The sequence below is a fragment of the Kryptolebias marmoratus genome, linkage group LG8 (assembly GCF_001649575.2).
Source record: "Kryptolebias marmoratus isolate JLee-2015 linkage group LG8, ASM164957v2, whole genome shotgun sequence".
In the NCBI taxonomy this organism is placed as follows: Eukaryota; Metazoa; Chordata; class Actinopteri; order Cyprinodontiformes; family Rivulidae; genus Kryptolebias; species Kryptolebias marmoratus.
Genome location: NC_051437.1, coordinates 23368788 through 23392457, shown reverse-complemented (window position 1 = coordinate 23392457; position 23670 = coordinate 23368788). Strand labels below are relative to the sequence as shown.

At 37.0% G+C, this 23670-nt stretch overlaps 1 protein-coding gene across 1 annotated transcript in view; it reads right to left on the bottom strand.

The window, feature by feature from the left end:
* Positions 1 to 5311: 5311 nt before the first annotated feature.
* The window catches only part of nphp4 (nephronophthisis 4), a 142447-nt gene continuing 124088 nt past the window's right edge, over positions 5312 to 23670 (bottom strand). Inside the window, exons 20-29 of the mRNA XM_017411367.3 lie at positions 22555 to 22775; positions 16813 to 17002; positions 16083 to 16166; positions 13479 to 13635; positions 13094 to 13167; positions 12761 to 12846; positions 11536 to 11707; positions 9200 to 9379; positions 8055 to 8198; positions 5312 to 5546 (exon numbers count right to left, since the gene is read on the bottom strand). Coding sequence (XP_017266856.1) covers positions 5406 to 5546; positions 8055 to 8198; positions 9200 to 9379; positions 11536 to 11707; positions 12761 to 12846; positions 13094 to 13167; positions 13479 to 13635; positions 16083 to 16166; positions 16813 to 17002; positions 22555 to 22775 — 1449 coding nt within the window. The 3' untranslated portion in view covers positions 5312 to 5405. The remainder of the gene's footprint in view (positions 5547 to 8054; positions 8199 to 9199; positions 9380 to 11535; positions 11708 to 12760; positions 12847 to 13093; positions 13168 to 13478; positions 13636 to 16082; positions 16167 to 16812; positions 17003 to 22554; positions 22776 to 23670) is intronic.

Here is a 23670-nt window from a genome sequence, read left to right as displayed (position 1 = left end):
ATATATATATATATATATATATATATATATATAAGTTTAAAACTACTCAATATATATATATATATTTGTGACATCCTACATTACAGGCTTACAATCTTAAAGCATAAGTATACAAATGAAGAAAATGAACTCTAAGCATCATTAAACTTTTAAACTAAAAGAAAAGAAGAACATTCTCTTGTGGAAGAATTCAAGTTTCACATGGCAAGAAATCCAACCAAAACTCTCTCTAAAACTGGTGGTTGTGTTTTTTAAAAAGGGAATAAATTAAAATCTCAACGTTATCTTTAATTCAGGCATTCTATTTAACAAGCCTCAAAAACTAATTTTCTTTTTCTCAGCAACATCCCCAGAATCTGCAGTGCACCACACTGTGATGTCTCATTCTTGAATGGATGCATTCAGATATACATATTTAAATCTCTGCAGACTGAATATACATTCAAAGTAAAAGAAACGATCACTCTGTTCTTTATATCTCATCTTCACCATTCACTTTGTGTAACTCACTCTGTTATAAAATCTTTAAGAAGGCAGTGACCCACTGTATATTATTGGTTTATCATTGATAACCCACACAGAGCTCCATTTAATGGTTGAAGGAATTATGTTTTCATGTATCCAAAGCTGCCGGCTTGTAATGTTTTTACTTTCGTATAGAACTATGACCTTAGAGCCAGAGGGAGGGGGAAAAAATCTATTTATCTGGTACACCTTTCGATCTTACTAACCTCTCACTGTTCTTCACACTTTCCTTTTTAACTTGAGCTCATTTATACTTTCAGTTCAGCTTTTTAACTTTAACCCTGATCAACGTTAGCAATAACATTCAAAACGGGTTGTTTTTCCTAATCAATCAATCAATCAATCAAATTTTATTTGTATAGCACATTTCAGCAGCAAGGCATTTCAAGGTGCTTTACATAATTAAAAAACAAAATAAAAACAGCATGTGACAATGAATAAACAGTAAGAAAGAGATAAATAACTGGCCCATTTGTAGAATTAAATAAATATATATATATATATATATATATATATAAAAAATGTCAATAGAATTGAATTAAATCCCCTTTCATATGCCCCACTGAATTGAAAATTTGTACGTTTTGAATTTATCCTAACTGTTACAAAAGTTATCTGTAGGAGTTTGATGCACTCCTGGCAGTATATTTAATGGTTTTCTTGTAATGGAAACTTGTAACATCTGCAGAGATAGACCTATGAACCCACGGGGCAGTGAGCAGCTGAGCAGCCTACCAGCAAAAGCACCGTGTGAAGAAAACTCATTTTTCATAGCCCTCAATGAGCCCACTGCACTGTCACGGCAGGAGGTTGTGCAACATTCAAAAAAAGTTGTGCAGAGGCAGAGCTTCTAAAGGCCAAACAACTGTTCACATCAGCCAGATTATCTATTGGTGTTTAAAATTCACTGCTTACTGTGCCAACATCAATATGTCTGATTGACACTGATGCAGCGTCAGTATGAACATACTGGAATGTAAACTACCTTTTGTTACTTAGCATTGAACAATCTGCAAATCTCTACCTTTTTTGGCAGGGGTTTGTTTCATATAACAAAGCACTCACATAAATGCCTTTAAAATACCCTCAACAGTCTTGTTGAGCTGTCAGTTTCACTGATGTATCAAACATATGAGTTTTATTTGATACATCAAACACAATAAAACTCTGTGCCACCTCAAAAAACACCAAGAGTTAGTTTAAATCAAATGTGTTCACCCACAGGATCTCCAATGGACTCACTGCATTTCTGTAAAAATGGCCAACAAACTGGTTGGAAGTCATCATCTGGGGACCATGAACAGTGAACAGTACGGTAAGTGAAATGGAATTTCAGCAAATTATGTTTTATGAAGGTTAATACAGTATATGCTGGATGAGTCAAGCAGCAATTTAAAGTACCAAACATGCCAAAGGTTACTGGGTCAGTGCTGCACTGATAAACAAAACATACTGAAGTTGAGATTTCTCAACAGTCTCAAACAGGCATATTAGTATTAGTAAAAAAAAACGAGCACATTATTAATGGAAGAAACAAAATAAAGTGCAGAAGACAATATTGATGACTGGTCTGGCTGTTATGGTAATATTAGAATAGAGGTAAACCTTTACCAAGTATTTCTTTTGCTTTTTCCTTAGAGGAGACATGAGTGAAAAAGAGATTATGAATTTGTTCTATGTGAAAGGCTGCCATCTGCTGAGACCAGTTTCCAAGCTGGGTGCAGTAATGGAAACAGAGATGCTCCCTCAGCCAACCCATTCCTTTTGTGCTCAACAGTTGTGGCTCACAGAGGGTCCTGCTGAGACGGGTAACAAGGTAAATACACTTCTCTTCAGCACAAGCTCCTCACACTTTAACGGAGCTATAATTTTTATACACATTTTCACTGGCAGAAACACCAACTTCTTTGCTGCGCTGTGAAAGTTTGAAGTGTTTTGCAGTAATATTAACAATCTCTCCCCTCTGAAAGAGAGACAAGCTAAACCAGCGGTGTACTGTACATGAGGAGGAGGAGGACTGGTTGCTAGGTTGCATATTCCTTCAGTTACAAACCTCTTTGACACGCACATCGCTGTATGCTTTCACAGACATGCACCCACTCACATGGCTCAGGTTAGGCACCAGCACACACAAAAAGGATCATTCTGAACACTGATACCAGCCGTGTAGCTGTGATTTTCCTCAAATCAGGGCAACAACAGGTACGCTTTCACCCAGCTAAATATCAAGGCAGCGTCTCCAATGGACAGCTAGACAGGAGCCGTCTAACCACACTAACAAGGTGAGCGGACACTGCGAGCTGTTGTGGCGGGTGTCTGTGCTTCTTCGGGAGGAACCGACAACAACTAGACTGGCACTGCTAATAAGGTGTCAGCTCAGCTCTGCCCCTCGCTGAGAGAACGACCGCGCAGCTCACACTGGGCGCTGCTGCAAAGACCTGGATCCTGATATTAAAACCACAACAGGCACGATTTCCACGCAAAGTAGAGCTACAACACAAAATGGGATCCTATTCCTGTCAGAGACACTGTGTGTTATTTGCCCCAAATTGGTATAGATGGCAGCAGAAAATCTCTTGCACTTCCAAGCAGTAGCCCATGAAAACACAATGGTTGCTCATGTTTCCACCTTTTAGAACAGTTAAATCAAATCTCAGTCACTGGTGCTGCCATTTAAAGAACAGCTTTGGACTTTTAAGTCTGTTTTCACACATAAAAAACAAAAAGACTAGCCAACAAGCAAGGCTAAAGAGCATGTATGCACAGAAGTTGGATTTTAGACAACACAGCATATACATCTCTTAACCCTCTCAAGGCAGACGCTGCAGATTTGCAACAGCGAATTGCATATACCTAATTACGCCACATTCATATTTTATGAGCCTTATTATACTCAGATGATAATTTCCCCAAATATCTGATTTTTCCTGTTACTAAAACTTAATTTGAGCCTGAGAGGGTTAAAAAGACTTGCTTAGATCATGACAAAGGTTTTTTGAGCTTTTTGTTTTTTAAATTTTAACTACAACCTGAATGACAAATTTGGCCAGTTTACAAGTGTGAGGCTAAAACTGAACAGGCTTTACAGATAAAACACACACAGAGAAGTCTAAGAAATTAGAGCGTAAACAATAGTGTTGTAACAGTGAGTCAGTGGCACTAATGTGAACCTGGCACAAGAATTATTAATTAAATATCTATTAGCTGTTTCCCAACAGAACAACTCCCATTTGGCCTTTTCAGTGAATGTTGTTTTTTTTGCTTAGAAACAACAAAATGTCATAGACCGTTTTACAAACAAGAACACCAAATCAAGTTACTGTTTTGGTTTTGTGATAAAATTTTAACAGTTTCAGAAATTCAGATTCATAATTAATAATACTAGTGCAGTTGAAAAAAATCAAACACAATTGTCCTTTTAGGCCCAGTGCTGTTTACTGTGCCTTAGAATAAATATATAAAATCAACAAAATCTTACTCTCTATTGGTATTTTTAGCATAATCACACAGCAATCATCCTCCCCTGCAGGTTTACCATGAAAATTTATTTTCAGGAGGTTCATTGATTTAGTGAAAGCACATTGTTATCTTAAAACGTTTCAAATTTACAGCTAATTTAGGCGACTTTTGCTTCAATTTAATGACAATATATTTTTGCACAGAATGTAGACTTTAAATTTTGTCCTGTTACTTAAAAGCAGTCATGCACTAATGGATTTAGTTAAGAGCCACCATGAACAGGAGTTATAAATAACCCACACATATAGCATTCGGGTTTTGTATTAAGATAAACTTTAGGAAAAAAAGAAATCTAAACTAATCTAATCTTGCCAGCCAACTGTCCAAAGTTGGCCAAGACATTATTTAGCATTGTAGCAGAATGTCAGAGGCTACGGGAGACAAAAAATAAAGTGTATAAAGCTTTGAAGTGCATCTTTGTAAGCTGATTGTAACATGAAACATAGAAGACAATGAGGCATCTGCCTCTGACAAGATGTTAGAGACGGTAAAGATGAAGCGCACCAAGCTTAGTGACTATCTTTGTTTTATTTGGCTTTGCTGCTGCGCTGAGGCTTATTTTACAGCCTGCATTCTAATGAGATTGAAAACGAGTAGGGAGGAAGAGTGGTGGAGGGATTGTGTAACTCTGTTATATAACACAATATGCATGGCCTTCTCTCTCTGTCTCTAAGCACCTCAAATAGGGAAACACAGAGAGCAGCAAGCAGAGCAGGAAGAACGCCGAGGGTTTAAAAGGGTGCCGGTGTTAATGAGGGCGACGTGAAGAGATGTGTGCCTCTCGAAAAAAAATCATACCTCATTATGGCACTGCTTCCAATAATGCAGATGATGAGGATAAGTTGTTTAGAAAGTGGGGAGACGTGAAGGGTGAACCTCTGACTGGTCTTAGATAAAAGCTGAACCACCGTGTGGAATTCAAGTGGGACTGCAGGGCAATTATGTTAGAAGAAAAATGTATTGTTTTCTCCCTTTTTATCCTACATTTGAATTGGTTTGGTTTAGTTTAAACTTTCAAATATTTGCTGGACATTTAGGTGCAAGGCTGACTACTGGAACAGCCTCAGGAGTTACAGTAAATATGGCAATGCTTTGTAAATGATTATCCCTGTAGTTACTTTTTGGTAAACTGAAAACTGAGTGTGAACATTTTTAAAGAAAATAAAACAAACAACCTAGCTAGCGATCTAACCTCATTCACGCTATTTATTCATACAGTACAGCAACCTTCTTTAAAGACATTAAAATAAAAAAACATAATCTGATATGCATTAAAATCAAATTTATTGAAAATCTAAAACAAAGTTTTGCATTCTGACAACAGCTGGAATCCAGATTGTTCAACTTTTCCCAACTGATGCTCAGGAATAGTTTACTTTTACACAGAAGGTCTCCTCAGTTTTCTCCTCCAGGTTATTCACGTAGACCAGGATCTCTGCTGAGCCCGGACTCTGGCTGGGAGCGAATCGTAACCCGATGGTGTAACACTCTCCACCACCAATCTGAACACAGTGAACATAACAAACAAACTCAACCAATACCCCTTTGTATTATTGAAGCCTAGCTAGACGCAATGTGAAAATTACTGCTTGACTCACTTTTTTCATTATAATTTTTGCTAAAAGTTGCAGATATTCTCTCATTTTCTGCTGGCTGTTTAATATTTTAGACATGAGAATGTGCATAATGATGTTTTTTTTTTTTAGGTTTTGACCAAAATGGCTACAATGCCGTCCTTTTTCAACACAAAATGAGCTTAGTTTAAAGTTCTGGCATAAAAGTGAGCAATATGCATTCCATTAAGGAATGCTAGGCTTTTAATTTGTACAAGAAATGCACAGAGATTTAGAGCCACTAAGGCTTAAAACAATGTTTCCTGTCACAGTGGCATTATTTGAATTGAAACATTATTTTAAACATCATGCCAGACAACGTTAGATTCCTTATTAGCTAAGCAACATGTCTATATTCCAGTGTTTAGCTATTGCTTTTTCCTAATGTTTGTTGTCTTGGTAACATGTTTATTAGCTTCTGAAAGAGAACTGCAGGGAGGAGTGTGTTTGTTTGGCCGTTCAGCTCACAAACCATTAGTCTTTCTCTGGAATGAGGCATTCAACCTTTAAATGTTAGAGTTTGTTTCACAGTGCTTTGTTTACATTATTACAGCGGCCTGTCAGCACTACGTGTAGTCAATAATTCTTCCAGCCTTGATCTAATGCCATGAACTCATGGGTTTGATTTTAATAAACACTGTGAAGCAAATAAGACTCAGAAGCTCGGGAAGCTTGGACCAAATTGAGCGGCATTAAAAGAGTCATGTTACCAGACCTAAAAAAAAGTTATGAAGACAAAAAGCTTGTGATTATTAAACTTAGTCACAGTGAAATATATATGAACAAGTTATAAATTAATTAAGCACATTTGGTAGAATGTTTATAAAACAGAGCGGATGAACTGACTCCTCCTGACAAAAAATTGCAGATCAAATTTAAACATTTTAGAGTCAAGGTAAGTCGGGATCCCAAATATAAAACATCTCTTTAAAGCTAAAACAAAATGCCCTGAATGAAGCATGAAGCTCTGACAATTCATGTGTTCATGCAGAACTCATAACACAGTACTTTTTTCATGTCTTCAGTGCAGTAATGACAATAATTTGTCTCGAAAAATATATGCTTTTGCACCACATTGCCTTATATATTAAAATAATTATATAGCTTTTCCACACAACATTAGGGTTTTCCAGTCTAATTAAGCAGTGTCTGAAATATAAAAAATAAAGACAAGACAAGGCAGTTTCTCAGTTGTTCTAACCTCTTGATGTTGCAGTCTTTTTTAAAGTTTTTTTTTTTATTATTTTAGTATAAATTGCCAGTTTCTCCATGATGTTTGCAATTTTGATTATTTTTCTCTCTAATCAAAGGAAGAAAAGTGCGGAATGTTGCAGTGCTTTTGCTGTCAATGCCCATAGCCTACAGGAAAACATGTGGTCTTCTTGTTTATGTTCACTATATTTCAATTAGACAATAAATGTCTACCTTTTTTTTTTCTTTTTAATAGCCAAAACAAAAATATGGGTCAATCTGGAGAATTTATATTGTTATACCATTTCTAAAACATAGCGGTATTGATCTCTTTTTCCTTCTTTCTCTCTCTCTTAACAGCTTGTGTTATTGAGTCAAAAAAAAGAGAAAATGGTCTCTCCATTTGTGTAATGCTAGAGGAACAGAATTTTATGAGATACCTGAAGACTCGCTGACAAGGTGGGAAAAAAAAACATGGGCTGTTTCTCACTCCTGCCCACCTCCTTCCTAATGATGTAGTGTCTTCAGGCCAAACACAGCACGACTCCTTAATTGTTTATGTGCAAACAGACTCCTATTGCATCTCCCACATTTATTTCTGAAAATGATGAGATCTCATCTGTTTTACTATTTTTCAGATAAATGGAAATGATGACATCAGCTCCAGTTTTTATGGCAGAAAAGTGAGTGAATCAGAAAGAGACACTGCAGCTGATTGCACAACAAGTAAACGGCAGCAGTAATGGGTTTATGTTACTCTCAATCTGACCTGAAAGCCAACAACTCCTAACAGCCAAGGAGTGAACAGTTAACACCCTCCTATATGTTTATTAGACGTTAATAAATGTTTTAGAGCTTCTAGTAAAGCCTTAACAATCAGTAGGTTGGTCTAAGTTCTCTCGAGCTCTAACAGGATCTCTCCAGTGCAAGGAGATAAGATACAGCAGATTAATGATTTTGACAGAGAGACTTAAAACCGACACATGCAATGCAATGGCTGATTTCACTTTGTCATATATGGTTAAAACATTTATTTTTTTTTTTCATTAAAACTTATAATAGTGACTTTATTTACACTGCGTTAACAAAACAGCTCCTCTAATCTAAGGAGACTATCTGACAAGCTTTTTTCAAGGCATTAATCAAAGTATTGATTTTAGTCTTAACAAGAGGAAGAGAACTGTAAACCCTCCTGTCTTATCTCACCTGAAATTTATCCTCTTTGAACTGGAGCAGGTCCGGGTGGTCCGAGCGGAGCACAAATGTGTGACTGCTGGTGTAAGGGTTGGTGTAGGTGATCTTCCTGGAGCTGCCACGGCCACCACTAACTGGGACACACACTTCAAATGCCTGCACTCGCGGGCACACACACATGCAGACATAAATAGACACAAATAGACAATTTGTTGAACATGCTCAGTTAAAAAAAAAAAAATTCTAAGGAGGATCTTTGTAAGTTAATCATCTCAAGATCTGCAAGTCCATTTTCATTTATTACTTTTTTATGGGCTATAAACTCTGTAAGAATTGTTATTGAATGACATTACATGGCGTTATGTGTTGATTAGCTTATTATTTTCTTCAATCCCACTGTATCACAAACTATATTTTATAAATGTGTGAAAAAAACAGGGGAGGGGGCAAGGAGAGCCAGTGGCAGCACTTTACCTTGAACAGTTACAAGTCTCTTCACCTCAAGTGGCAACAAACTCCTTGTACTTTCCAGTACTTTGTGCAAGGACACACTTTATTTTTTTAACTGTCAGCAAAATAAAATAATAAAGCAACTGTTTATAAGTGAGGCACATGTCAAGTAGATGGGTAGCAGTAACCATAGACGTCTGGTGTTCAAGCAGGACCCCCAGGCACCAAGTTAACACAGTCATCTTGCTACTGACACAGTGAAAAAATAACCTGATATCCAGCAAAGCGTGTAATAGAAGCGCTAATCTCAGTATGAAATGTACAGTTTGTCACAATTTCTTGTTTTGGGGCAAAAGTCTGCATCAGCAGATTGAAATGGATGGTGATAATATGTTGCATGAGCTCCACCGAAGAGACTGAGGCCCATGTTCAGTGTGTCCTGAGTGAGACTTGTATAAAAATAAAAACAACAGCTTTCTTTAGACTTTTAAACATGCCTTTCTTAAGTTCCATAATTTGTGATCATTGTGTCCATTTATGAACCACTGAGGTGATTACACATTTTAGTGCAACACTTGTTTGACAAAAAGAAACCATCTAAAGTTATTAAAGCCTCAGAAACTGAAGAAAGATGACTTACATGTACTGTAAATAGACACTAAAACTAGTCACATATTTTTGGTGTTGTAAGGAGAGAAGAATTCTACCTTGGACAGTACTGGGCGGTGGACATTAAGACAGATGAGCCAAGCTGTGACCAGCCTCTGTTGATCCATATCTACTGCATTCAAATACAAGAAGCGGCTGCCTGCCCGCCATGGTTGGACCCTTAACTGGAGCTCCTGCACAGCTGCAGGAGGCAAAACAAACACTTCAGCTGGGTCCACCTGCAGAGAAGGTGAGGGCAATAAAGGTTGATTGGATTTGGCAGCTGGGTGATGAAATGCTGTTGACTGGGTGGGTTATGAGAATGAGGACGACACAATGAAAGGAAAATAGAGCTATTGAACAAGGGACAGAAAAAAAGTTTGACACAAAAAGGGAAAGAAGAGGTGATAAAGGACAGGGCTAATAAGAAAGTGTTTTTAAAAGAGTCAGGGGAAAGTAAAGGTGGTGTTCAGGGTGAGAGAAAGGTTGAATGAGGGGGAAAAAAAGGCAAAGAGAAGGGGCAGACAATGAAACGAGAGAAAGCAGAGGCTGAAAAGTGACAGACACGAGGATGTGAGACTGAGATTTACTGTGCAGCTCGTTTTCAATCTGTTGAGAAAAGCAAAGCTATTCTCTGAAGCTGAGCTTTATCCTGTTTTGTAAGACTCCTCCAATGCATTCCACTGTGAGCCAAACCTGCTGAGAGTCAGATCAAAGCTGCCACTGATGCATATGGTGAACTCTTTGAAATATACATCTGTCACTTTTTCAGACGCTACCCTATTTCTACAGGGTAAACATGTTTGGGTCGTACAGTGAGCACACACAGAAACTGTGACAGTCCTTTTTTTATTCTTATTTTTTGAATACGAGTGAGTATTACGAAACATTTTACTGCAAAACTGAATGAGAAGCTCTCCCAACATTTCTTTGCTCTTGATTTAGTTATAAACAAGAAACAATCTGTTAACATAGAAGAGGTAATGATGTTTATGGAGTTTATTTTCATGCGATCATTGAAAAATTTCTAATGCACTGACAAAAACCAAATAAAAGGAAATGAAATGGCACAAAAATAAACATGGTATCAGTACACATTTCTATATTTCTAACCATGACTTCAGTATCAAGATGTGGTCATCATGTTGCTATTTCACTGATTCATGCTGCTAAAAGAACAATTAGCAGAAAACCATTTTCACATGTGCAGTTTGAAAACTGCTCATTCTGAAAGAAATCTTGAAAGCTTCTTACAGATATCCAAGGATAGTTCGAGTTGGTTTGATTCAATTTTAGCCTTTTGCTTTCTTGCTCTTTCGCTTTGTTTTTTGCACTATATCCTTTTAGTACCAGCTGTGCTTTGCTCAGCTGACAAAAGCACGAGAAAGTAGAGGAATGGAGTCTAGGTTCCCTTATAGAATACACAAGCCATTTTCAAATGTTTTTAAAAAGTGCATTCAAACCTAAAATGTACTCGTGAAAAGTAAGTTGTGATTTTTTTTGTCACACATGTCTAAATGTTACGTAAGAAGGGAAAAAAGAGAGTGACAGAATGGGGAATATGTGCAGGTGATGGAGAGGACACAACACTGTGTGTACCAACTTTGACGACAGCAGCTGGTTGCCAGCTCTTGATCTATTTTAAAAAATAAATACATAAATCTTGTTTAGAGCTAATTGCACTGCTATAATTCTAGATATTCTAACTAGATTTCCACTGCCCCAGACAGTCATGAAGAATTAAACAGAACTTTCCATCAAAGTGTGTTAGCGTGACAGTCCTCTACTTTTCTCAACAACCACTGACCCAAACTTCCACAAGTCTAGTGTATATATAGGAGGGGACATATAAAAACTTCACTGTCAAATCAAGTTGAATTTGTTTGAATAGAAACATCTTCCATTTTGGTTAAAAGTTGTTTTTATGATCCCAGCGTTTCCTTGGCTTGATGGTTCTGTTCCATCACTTTGTGAGAGGAGGTGGTGCTCACATACAAAAACACAAAAAAAGTGAAAAAGCCTCAACGTCAAGTTTAAAATTGTTGTGATGAGTGGTAGAAAACCGCATAAAAAGAGAAACTTTCAATAACATTTGGTGACTATGGTAGAAACTCAGAAAACAAGCTGCTGCTGAAAAAAAACCTCACACAGGATCATTTTAATTATTCAGATGTTTTAGACTGAGATCAAACAAAGCAGGGGTTTATAAGAAATGCAAATAAAGATGGCTTTTCACACCAGTACAACTGCTCTGTACCAACAACTGAAATGAATTTTTTTTCTTAAGGCTTTGCCAAAACTTCACAGACAACAAGACATCATTCGATTCATGTTTCTCCCCAAACAAACTCTTTATATTTAGCATTAATAACACATGGGATGTGCTTTGTAGTACCTCAATTTCCTTAGGGTGTGACGAGAAACATTTAATCTTGCGGATAGCTTGCTTTCCTCTCAGAACAAGTGACTGACAGCTCCGCTGGCCAGTGACACAGCTGACATCCACCCGTTCCAGAAAATGCACGTAAATCTGCCAGATCTGGGAAGGCGCTGCCATCCACTTATCCCTACAAAACAAAGGGAAAAAAAAGAAAGACAACATCATAATCAAGAACAATTAAACTAAGACTCTTCAGAGATGCAAGCAGGTGCTGCATGAGGTTGGAAATGAGGGGAGCTGATCTACGGCTGTACTAGAATTTTAACAAGTTGAAAGCTCATGATCATCCACTCACTGCTAAAATGAAGACAACAGAACCTCAGAGGCCTGAGTTGAAGAGCGGGAAGCATTGTAGTCACTTACTCAGCTCTGCTCTGTGACAACAGCTCTCAAGGAGCCTTTAGGGATATTTGCAATAAAACTGAGATGATGTGAGCTTTGGAGGACACAGAGAACATCATTAACATTTGAAGCTGCTGATAAGTGATAATCTTAGATAAGGAACAAATGCATACTGAACTGCATTTGATTTTCCAGTAATGCTTGTTTGTAATTGTTGCTAATGATTTCCCGGTATGTTTTTGAGAAATCAGAGATCCTAAAACCTCCAAACTTACAGCATGATATCTGATGTTGGTAATTTGATTAACTGGTAATTTGTGTTAATAACTGCACCAACATGGCTACATCCGTAGAGCCTGCTGCGGTGCTAATGAGACCATTTCCTGTGCATCTAGATGAATAGCTCTTATGATAAATATAAAAACACTTAGTGTAAGTGATAGCATTTTACTATAGGTGTTTAAAAAGTGATTTACAGTTGTTTTGCTCTCTTTTAATTATTCCATTTGCACAAACCACAGCAGCAGATGACAGAGCTTGCCCATGCCCTTAGGAGCTACTTGTCAGTGTTTTGCTTTAAGGACACTTCTGCACATGGAAAACAGATGCTGAGGACTGAACCACAAACCACAAGCCTGCTCTACAATCTGAGCCACACTTACAGGATACAAATAAATGTCCTCAAAGTATTGACCACAAGTTGTAGCTCCTATTTTGTGCAAAATGATGCATTTGCATGTGAACACCTACAAACTAAATGCTTCTTCAGGCTCAGCTTTGCTTGTGGCCACAGTGTGGGCACACTAAGTGTAAGCACACTAAGCAGTATGATACATACGTGAAGACCATCACAAAGAACGTTTTTATGTGTGGACTGGGACTCCCAGGCACTTTCAAGTACACATCCTGAGGCTCTCCTGGCACCTACGCAAAAACACAGTAAATGAGAGAAAGCTAATGCAATGATGGGGCAAAGCAACCCAAAATGTAATAACACATTTGTATCATGAATGGTGCTTGTCAGAGCAGAAACCACGTTATGAGTCATTCTTGGGGAGCTACAAAACAATAAAGTGCTTTCCACTTAACCTGTTTCCACGTTAATAATTAATCCCCTGATAATATTTGGAATGAGACTTGAAATGTGCAAGAAAATAATGCTTGATCTTACCAGCATTCTTGTCTGGCAGATGATATTAGGGTCACTGCAGCGAACAGAAATAGGAATCCTGGAATTTGGATCTTCTGTTGGTTAACCCACAAAAAATGTTAATACATAAAATAAAAACTTTTGTTAGATGTGTTATTTTGTCAATATTCATCACAGGTTACTTCTTGTGAAATATATATTTCCTTCATGATATAGACTGAGGTTACACACACAAAGTAAAAATAAAACAATATACCTCTTTTACTTTTTGTTTGATTCCATGTATTTCTATGTTGGCAATAACCTTTTTGCAATAGAAACAAAATCTCACATATATACAACCAGCCAATCTAGACTTGGTTAGGAGTGTACAAAGTGGAACTGGAAATATTTGGGGCATTCTGACCTGTGGAGTCATGCCATGGTGGCAGGCGGATTGCCTTCTTCAGGAAACTAAGTTCTGGGTGGTAAAGTCTGAAAGTCTGGTCCACAACTTGGGGTGTTGGCTCCACATTCACTTGGCAGATGGCCATTGGCTTGCCATCTCCTGCCCTGAATGTTACCTGGGAAAGAAAGGTGAAAAGTCAGAGGTATAAGCAACAAGCCATTCCTCTGCGTAATGTTAGACGTTATTTGTACTGAAACTAGATTTTTTTCCATAAAAGCACTGAATTCACTGGTTCTGAAGCACCGCAGAGAGCAATGGAAATTTAATAAGAAATGCATCTTAAATGCATAGAAAATAGCTAAAATTAGAAGCACTCAGAGAACGCAAGCCTCTGCCAAGTCCATAGTGTCATTAAAAACAGTCCAATCTGGATTGTGATTCAGATCACCACCAAAATTTCATCAGCTGTTTTTGAGACAACCCTAACATTTCCTGAAAATGCCATCAAAAGCTGTTCATTACATTTTAAGCAGTCTTATTAACAGACAGACAAACAAACAAACCAACACTACCAAAACAATAACCTCCTTGGTGGAGGCTACATTATTATAGGCTACATTTATTTAAAACTAATGGTTCTGTGGTTCACCTGTGTCAAATATGTACTAAAGTTGAAAGTAGAAAATGAAAAAACCTGATTGGTTGTTATGTAAAGCGGATTTTAGAATTGCAAATGTGTTAAACTGTCATTACACTCTGCAATATCAAGAAATGTTTCTGGTGGTTTGATAACCGTGCACAAGTCTGACACTTTCTGTTCAGTGCAGTCAATTAGACATGATGTGAAGTTGAATTAGGGTGGTGCTAAAGATCAGGAGGTTAGATTTATTCTAAACTAGGAGTGTAAAGTACTTTCCCCCTGTAAATCTAAACCAGTAAATAAATTAAATAACTTTGAACATAGCCAGACCCAGACAAAGTGTTAAGGTGGTGTTTTTCTACTACTGATAAACCCTCAAAGATCAAACTTGCACAGAAGAGTACAGAACCTCACCAAAGTTGGCTAAATCTTTTGAAATGAAGCAAATGTTTAGATCCAACTTTTAAGCAGTTTTCAACCTGATCTCTTTTCCATCTAATTCCTAAATAAATGACAAATGAAGGAGATAATTTCCGAAGGCCATCTTCTGATAGCCCTCTCTCCTTCAAGGCATAAATTGTGTGAATTTTTCGAGTGTTATGCAGCTGCTTAGAGAAGTCCTTGGATGTCAATTTTGGGACAAGGTTTGAGGGGATTTTAGACAGCTTTTGAAAGTTGCATCGCTGATGAGAAAGCCAGCCCTACCAAGCTGACTAAGGTCTAAGAGCTTTGCAAAGCTTATATGAGAACTAAAATCTGACAAGGTGCACTAAATTGTACAAGACAAACAAAAAATAACTTAAAATAAAATGCTAACCTCAAGCTTGAAGCTGTTTTTGGAGATCAGCGTATCTTTTACCTAACTGCCTACACAATGGCAACAACTTTGATCAGTGATAAAATTATAAATAGTAATAAAAGTATCCTAGCAAAAAAGACCTTAGTATTGCCTGACAGATAACCAAATCCATTCATGGAAGTTGAGATCAGGCATTTTGCTCATTGAACACGGAGCATCTGTCTAAACCATTGATGTGTCAGATTTGCGGCCCCACGTTGACCTGAAGGAGTGGCTCATATCTGACTCTGGTGATGCATGCTGACTGACAGCCATGCCAAAGCTGGCAAACTGACAGCTCTGCTGTTGGGACTTGTCAGTTGTAGCGTGATACAGATTTGATCCAGGCCTGACCTTTTTGACCTGTTGACAGGAGTTTTGCTCAGAGCAGGAGTGCTGACTCTGGCACACAATACACACAAAGTGTAGGGAGACACAAATATTTGGCAGTCTGGCAAATATTACATCACTCTGTGCAATGTGAAAGCTTCGGGGAACTGTAGATGAACACCAAAATAAATTATGAAGTAATGCAGGTTAACGAGAGGTAACTGGTATCGTGTTTATAGCAGATCTCAGTTCCAGTCTGCAGAACGAAATCCCAGATTTTAATTTGTATGAATTCACCAGAAATATTTCTTGCTTCTCAAACACTTATTCAGTAATGTTTGGTCTGATTTTAAAAAAAGACCATATAATTTTACTCAAGTGTCTAGTCCTTTTTTGTAAGTTTGTTGATAGTTTGAGGTGTTTTATGTGTCAATGTGAGAGTCGAGAAAGGTGGAGACAGTGCACAGCCGTTCCTCAGGGAACTGTCTGCAGACTGTGTGTACACAAGATGTTAGGCTTCAGGATGGAGCAGAAGGTTAACCTGATTTAAGCTCCAAATCAAAAAATCCATACAGTAGTCTGAGTGTAGATGTCTATCTTCTTTTGCTCTCCCAAAACCATTAATCCCTCATGCAACATATGAGTACACAAACTTTACATAACTCAAGCTGTAATTTTGAAAAGGGCTACAGCACAGAAAAGATATTACAACAGCAGAAAACATCTAATATGAGGAGGCAAATCTGCAGATGAAGATAAATATGGTTCAATATCTAAACTAAAATTGCACAAGGCATAGTAACACAGTCTGTACCTTGATGGTCTTGGCAATAATAATATTGGACAGATTCTTTTTGGCCATGTGAGAACCTTTTCCTTTAGGCAGAAAGCTTGGTCCCTGTGACGATTTGATAAGAAACAGAACTGTTATCAAAACCTATGATCAACCACAAAAGAGCAAATAAATGCAAAGAAAATATTACATCTGCATGCCCTGCAACAAAACTGTAAATAATAACAAAAAGCAGAATATAACCAAAGAGTGTAAATCCCCCAGCAGACCACGGAAGAGTAAACAAAACCCTATAAAATTGACATCTGTTTTGAATTGCACTTGTGACAAGAAATAAAGCAAAAAGCTACAGTTGCCTTGAAATAGATTAGCTGAGGTTAATAAACCCTAAAGTGTACTGACATTCAAACAAATAAACTTTATCCCCACTCAACACATTAATTTCAAGGATTTTTCATAACCAAATACACATTTGGTAAAATCAAGGACACTACATTTTATAAGGTTTTCTTGAACTTTAATCAGTGTATGAAATAACAGTTTCTTAAATGGTGATGGGATGTTATAATGACTGTTTTCCACTGTAAAACACATGTAATAATTTCTACATTTCAGGCACAGAAGTAGATTAACATATACACTAAATCCCTTTTGCCAATTGCAAATCCTACCACATGGTTTTTACAGAAGAATTTGATAAATACTGTCTCCTAAACGATCTTTCAAAGTCTTCCTTCAGTCTGTTCTTTACCTGGATCGCCAAGGTGTGGTTGCATATGAAGCTCTGGTATTTCAGAGGAATGTGGATGGTTTCTTTGGGTCGAAGGTAAACCTGGGGACCCGCGGCACCTTCCTTCATACGAAACAAGTTCTCCTCCACTGGAGTAGGAGTTTTGGTTAGTGCTTTGAAGTAACGCCACTCCTCGGTGTCAGTGATGACACTGGATGAAAAGATTAAAGGACATGAATGTGATCAAAGCTCCGTTTTACATATTTGTAGAAAATCCATTCTGGATCAAAACTTGAGTCGTTACGTGATCAGAAAGAACCAAGCTGATATATAGTGCAACTTTTATTACATGACGAAATAGAACTCAGAATAAAACAGATGATTGCTGTTTCTGCCATTTGGGGATAAATCAGCAAAAACAGAGCGACGGGGAGGGATGAGATACTCAATCATTTTGAATAATAAAATTGTGAACTGCATAATGATTGAGTTTGTTTTTCTTCACAGAGAACAAAATGAAATAAGAAGAATTAAAAAAGAAAACAAACGATCATGTAATTACATAGAGAAACATCACCTAGCAGGTACAAATGATCAGCTAATAAATCATTTGAATCTTTTTCTTCTATCAATAAAATGTTAGGTTTTTGTTTTGTGTTGACCAATGGAACTTCGATTATAATTTACTGAATGGAAAACAATAGAAATTAACTCAATTCCACAGCCAAACAGCTATACCACTCATACAATTCTTTGTTTTCCCTCCTAAACATTTGGGAAATATTTTACAGTGACTTCCATGAAATTTATTTGAATATTTCCACTATGCAGTTTGCAAATTAAACTTCTTGTCTTTAGCTCAGACAAAAAGAAATGTTTTGTCTATTTCATGTTTTAAGAACAGTGTGTTGATTCATTATATATATATATATATATATATATATATATATATATATATATATATATATATATATAAATAAAAGAAATTGGAGCAGGAGTGGATATGAGAAGGACCATTGGTCACTTCTGGTTGTCAAGATACAAGATAAAAATGACTAAAGGAAAAGCAAGACAAAAAAAATAAAATATTGCAGTGCTGAAAACAGCACAAAGAGAGAAGAATCATGAGAGAAAGCTTTAGCGTGGCTCAGAGGAGACCTACAGTCTGTTAGCCATTAGTCTTTCCTCACGCTAGGCTCCGTCAGGACAAGTGTAAAACGTATCATTACAAAATGGATGGCAGCAGGTAGCAAAGGTGTCCTCTACATCAAGAGGAGTCTCTGGGCTTGAAACAACTGCCGACATCAAAGCTATAGCTAGCTTAGCCTTTCACTAAGTACTCTGTCTTCAAAGACTCGTGCTGGAATTCTGGTTAAGGTCAGTCTTCTTTCTTGTTTGCTTCTGTAGAACAAAAACCTGACCCAAGGCTTTTTTTTGTGTTCTCAAGAAACCTTCTTGTCAAACATTGGATGAAATATTGATGAGGAATCAACAACAGAGGAACTTCAACAGGCAACAACAGGCTGCGGTTCACGTAGTGCAGGACACGTAACATGGACAGGTTTAGTGCCCCTCTGAGGCTGCTGTAAAAAAAAACATTCATTCACCTCAAAGACTGATCTCTGCTAATAAATTCAGACTATCCCAGATGTCACTGAGCAAGAGGCAGAGTACAAGCTTGACAAGTTGTCAGTCCATCACAGAGCCAATACAGGGTCACACAAGACACAACCACAAAGTCTCACACACTCATACGGTCAATTTAGATTCAACAATTAACCTAACAGGCGTGTTCTAAGACAGCGAGAGGAAGACAGAGTACCCAAAGAAAATCCTTGCAGACACTGAGAGAACATCCAAGCTCTGCACAGAAAGGCAATGGATTTCATCTACCTAGCATTTTAATCACAAAGTCTACTGTGTAAAAATATATAGTGGTACAATAAACACTATATTTATATGTTTTTGTATATTATTGCAGTGTCTTTGGGTATTTTTTTCAAAACTGGAAGCGGCTCTAGTTGATGGGGAGGAAATACTTATTAATGAGCGATAAATTCTACACACAGTAATACAACAGATGGTAGCAGGGGATATGCTGCAGGAGACCTGGGTGTGACTCTGGCTTGAGTTCATCTCTTTGATTAAAAATAAATATTGTGGTAAAGCCCCCAAATATCAAAAGAAATGCACTCCATGAACAGATTTAAACAGAATTTCCTGAGGTGAAACAAAAGCTATTTATGTATTTCAAGAGGAGATGCTCCATCAGTGCACTACTGTAGATAAATGCATCCCAGACCACGTCTGAGTATGGGGCCAGAACAATCAGATCTGAGTGTGTTATCATCTGTAAATACACTTGTGATCAGATCACCCAGAACACAGGCTAGTCTCAGGTCTAAACAGCAGCACTGACTCCAGTACCCCACATGCTGTAACAAAAGCTCATCCAAAAAATACAGAAGTTTCCAATAAATACAGATGTTTCCCCTTTACATATTTCAGGCACTCTGTAAAGGTGGCAGACGGTTTGGTGTAAAATGTCACATTGCCTCTTCAAGAAATAAATAAATAAAGAGGATGCTACACTAGTGAGAGGACAGATACAAGAATTGATGACTATCAATTAGAGAGGACCCAGTGGTCGGCCTAATGCCATAATGATTCATCCATGGCGCACTGCAGCCTTTGTTGATCAACTTGATGTATGTTAATCCAAAGCTCGAGCATGAGCAGAATCCAAAACAAAAGATTCAGAGAAGGGGGATTAACAGTGATGCTAAATGAAAGAAACACAGGCACTGCGTGGATACCAAGAAAGGGTCATCCAGCAAATTTCCACCATAATGGCTGCTATGTGTGGAATAAAAAGGAGATTTAGCATATAACTAGAGTTATATTTGCATCTCTCTCAAGGACGTCTGTTTGTGTTCCTGATGGAGAATTGTCCCTTCAGAAAAGTTTGAGGTAAAATACATTCACTACACTTTACATTAGTACAAACATGCATGCATTGTCAAAACAAAGACTAAGATGTGAATTTGACTCCTACAACCTTAATCTGCATATAATTTCAATTTATATTTTAATGCATTTTATGTGTGTGTGTGCATTTCACATTTATACCTGAAGGAACATCTTCACAATTCACGCATAAATATGAAACATACTGTGACTTACAACCTGACTGATGGCACATGAAATGTATAAACATTAACAACCTTTTAATTGATCAATTTGAAACATTTCATATCTATTCCATAGAGGCCACAAAGATATATTTTTAAAATACAAAAAATACTTGGATATGATTAATTTCTTGATGAACCCTGTTAAACAAAAAAACAAATTTGATTGAAATGACCGGAGATTTCATTGTAAATGTCAAACTCCACCCTCATAGAATTTGAGGCATAGACCTGCCAACTTTGTGACTTTGTGAGGGGCCCACTGTCAAATCCTAAACTGCACCGCGGCTCCCTTGCGGGCATTTTGAGCTCTGGATGCACACTTTACGTCTGTCTGCATTTCAGCAGATAACGCCTGAGGGAATTGCCCACAGTTCATAGTCCCCTGACAAATATAGCCCCAAGGCATAAAAAAAAGAATCAATGTGCACAAAAAGAGCATAATTGTAAATGGAATTTAGTCACAAAGTCAAAGGACAGAGCATATTGTTTAGACAAAGTGGCACACTTTCTTTGCATAAACTTGGAGTTTTAGAGATCCTGAGAAACTGTTTTGTGTGATCAAGTGATGGTGTGAATTCTGACTCTTCCAGGTGTTTGAGGTGTTTAACTTTTCTTACCCATCCTGCAGTCAAATATAAATTGACAGTTACAACATATGAAAATATTTAAATGCACAAGGAAGGAAGAGTAAATTATTAAAGAATGACTCAAAAACATTTAGGACAAACTTCAAAAGTAAGTCACTACATACATATATGGCTTTCAGAGCAATAATGTGTAACCTCACAGCATGACCTAAGAGTTTTGATTCTAGTATCAATTTAGTCTGATAAGATGCCTGTCACAAAAATATTACTGTGAAAATGTATAGTTATAAAGCTGATTACAGTTTTTATCCAGAGAGCATTTTGCCACAGTAGAAAAAACTAATGTGGCTTCTTGCACATGCCATCTTGTTTTATTGCCTTTCTTACACAGAGCATTGATATTGATATTAATTACACATGTGGTTTTCACATTATCACAGTTCTTGTGTAAAAAAAAAAAATTGTCAATGTTGCTAGGATACAAATAGTATATGTGTATTCAGCTAAAATGCTGTGAATCATCACATCTGCATCATCACATCTTATCAACAACACCAGAAAAGGATTTTTACACACTGTTATGAAGTGACAAGGACCATTATAATGAATTTTGATGCTCTGATAACAGAACGCTTTGTCCTCGCCAAGTGTTAAAGGCAAAACTCAATCCCTTAACTGATGGTGAAATTTTTAGGAAAAAGGTGAATTGTTCAGCGGTCACTTTAAAAAAGCCATGTTCTCAATTTATGAGCAAGTCAAGTGTAAGGATGCAACCTTATTTTCTAAAACTGTGAAAATAGGCTCCTGAGCTTTAACATCACAATTGGAAACACATTCAAAACGTGTGAACACAGCTTCACGGTGGAGCATAGACTGTTACGGTCTGATTAGGGAAAACACATACAGCACAGAAACACATGCTCACACCTACTGTGTTAGATTGGAGGCCAACCAATAAATTTGCTATATCTATTTGGTTTAAAAGATATAACTCACATGAAGGTTCTACCTCGTTTGAACAAAACATTATAAATGTGAAGAACTCTGAGGAACAAATAAAAAAAGTGCAGCAATTCAAATAAAACCTTGGTTGAACATGTCACTACGGCTAATAGCCATGGTTTTCTTGAAGGAATAAAAACATTGTCACATCAACTTGCTCAGAAATGTAAATAGGGAAAATGTTTACCACAGTGTAATAATCTGTTTTGGCAAACAGTAAACAGTTAAACAATAAATTTCTCACTGAAAAACATCAAATAATCATGCTATACCATTTTGCTACACCATAAAAAGACACTGTTTTTAGGTGAAACAGTAAAAGCGTCACGATAGCTGTTCATCAACAGTGATATGGGTAACCTTGCTTATTTTTGAAAGGCCTTTCACATTTTATCCATAGCGAAAAAAGTCAGGTTGTAATATTGGCTGACCTAGTTTAAATCTCTCCATCCAGTCACACTTCAGGTTGTTTTTTATATATTAAAGTTATAAAAAAAAACGTCTAAAGTCGGAAATCCTGGGAGCAACAACTAAACTTTTACTCTAGAAGCACAGACATCAAAACTGGTAATATAAAATAATTAGATATTTAACAACGCTGGCAAAATGGGATTTTTCCTTGCAGAACTAGTCAATACTTTGAATGCAGTATTTGAACCAGTTGTAAGGTTTTCATGGAAGCAATTTGACATCAAACTAGAATGACATAACAGTAGTCCAACCTACAAGACACCAGCATGGACAAGTTTTCAGTATCATTCTGGGACAGGATGCTTCTCATTCTTACTTCTAGAAATATGGGGTTAAATGGTTTCCATTATCGTATTTTTCAAATATCTGGAAGTTGTAACAACTCATTTAGAAACAGGGTTTTATATTAGTCCTATCTTTGTTAAAAGTAATAATAATCATAGTTAAACACTCAGAAAGAGTTTAAGGCAGACACTAGATAACTTTTGACTGTGTTTGTAGAATCTTACCTGAGCTCTGGATCATCACTATGAATAGTGACTGACTGATGTACATTAAAAGGATTTTTAAGGACAAACTCCATGTATTCAGCAGAGCCCAGGCTGGCATAGAGGAGGTGCTGCGTGGTGATGGCCTGGCTCAGCATGTTGGCGATTCTCTCTGCCTTGTTGCATGCCTCGCTGGATTTGGCTTGATGTTCTCTGGTCAAATGAACTTCCTTTGTGTGACCCTAACCCCAACAGACAATAGCAAAAGCTGATAAATGAATAAGACGTTCTCAATCAATCAATCAATCAAATTTTATTTGTATAGCACATTTCAGCAGCAAGGCATTTCAAGGTGCTTTACATAATTAAAAAACAAAATAAAAACAGCATGTAAAGCACTGTCATAGTTTTTGAACGACTTTCTGTTTGGTTTAGATCAGCAGCACAGTTTTCTTGTGCAGCAGCAGATCATAACTTAAATTTCAGCACTCACTTTCAGCGTGTTCAGTTAATGAGTTTGGAGAGTAAAATGTCATCATAACTGATGGAAACAATAACCAAACTGGAGACAGTAAAACTCAGTTTGCAGTAAATCATAATTTTCTCCATGACCTTTTAGTGACTATTTCAAGGCATACATTAACACATGGCTGCCTCTCCTCTGATTGCACACTTTAGATGGAAAACGGTGTAGTTGGAATGATTGTTTTGCAAGTAGGCAGAGTTTTTGCTACAGATTTTTCATTTCAAGTCAAGTGCTGTGATCAAGAAAATGACCTTTTCAAAACCTTTTACTCCAACAGTTTGTTCAGCTAAATTTAATGGATCCAAAGTTTAAATAAACTTGGCAACACTGACAACAGGTGTTCTTGGGCTTATCCAGAATTGATTTTTAAAACTGTCAGAGTTTGTGACAGTTTAAAAAATCAAAAATCAAGCCAATTTTCAAATCATAAAAAACAAGTGTTTTTATGATACTGATACACAATAAAGGCATATCACAAATAAATGTTCATGTACAGTAATCTAACACAACTAAGTTTAAATTCTAAATGTTTTCTAATATTATCTGTTGGACAAAAATCCTTGTAATATTAGAAGAGATTTAAAGAACAATATGTTGCCTGGGATTTACTG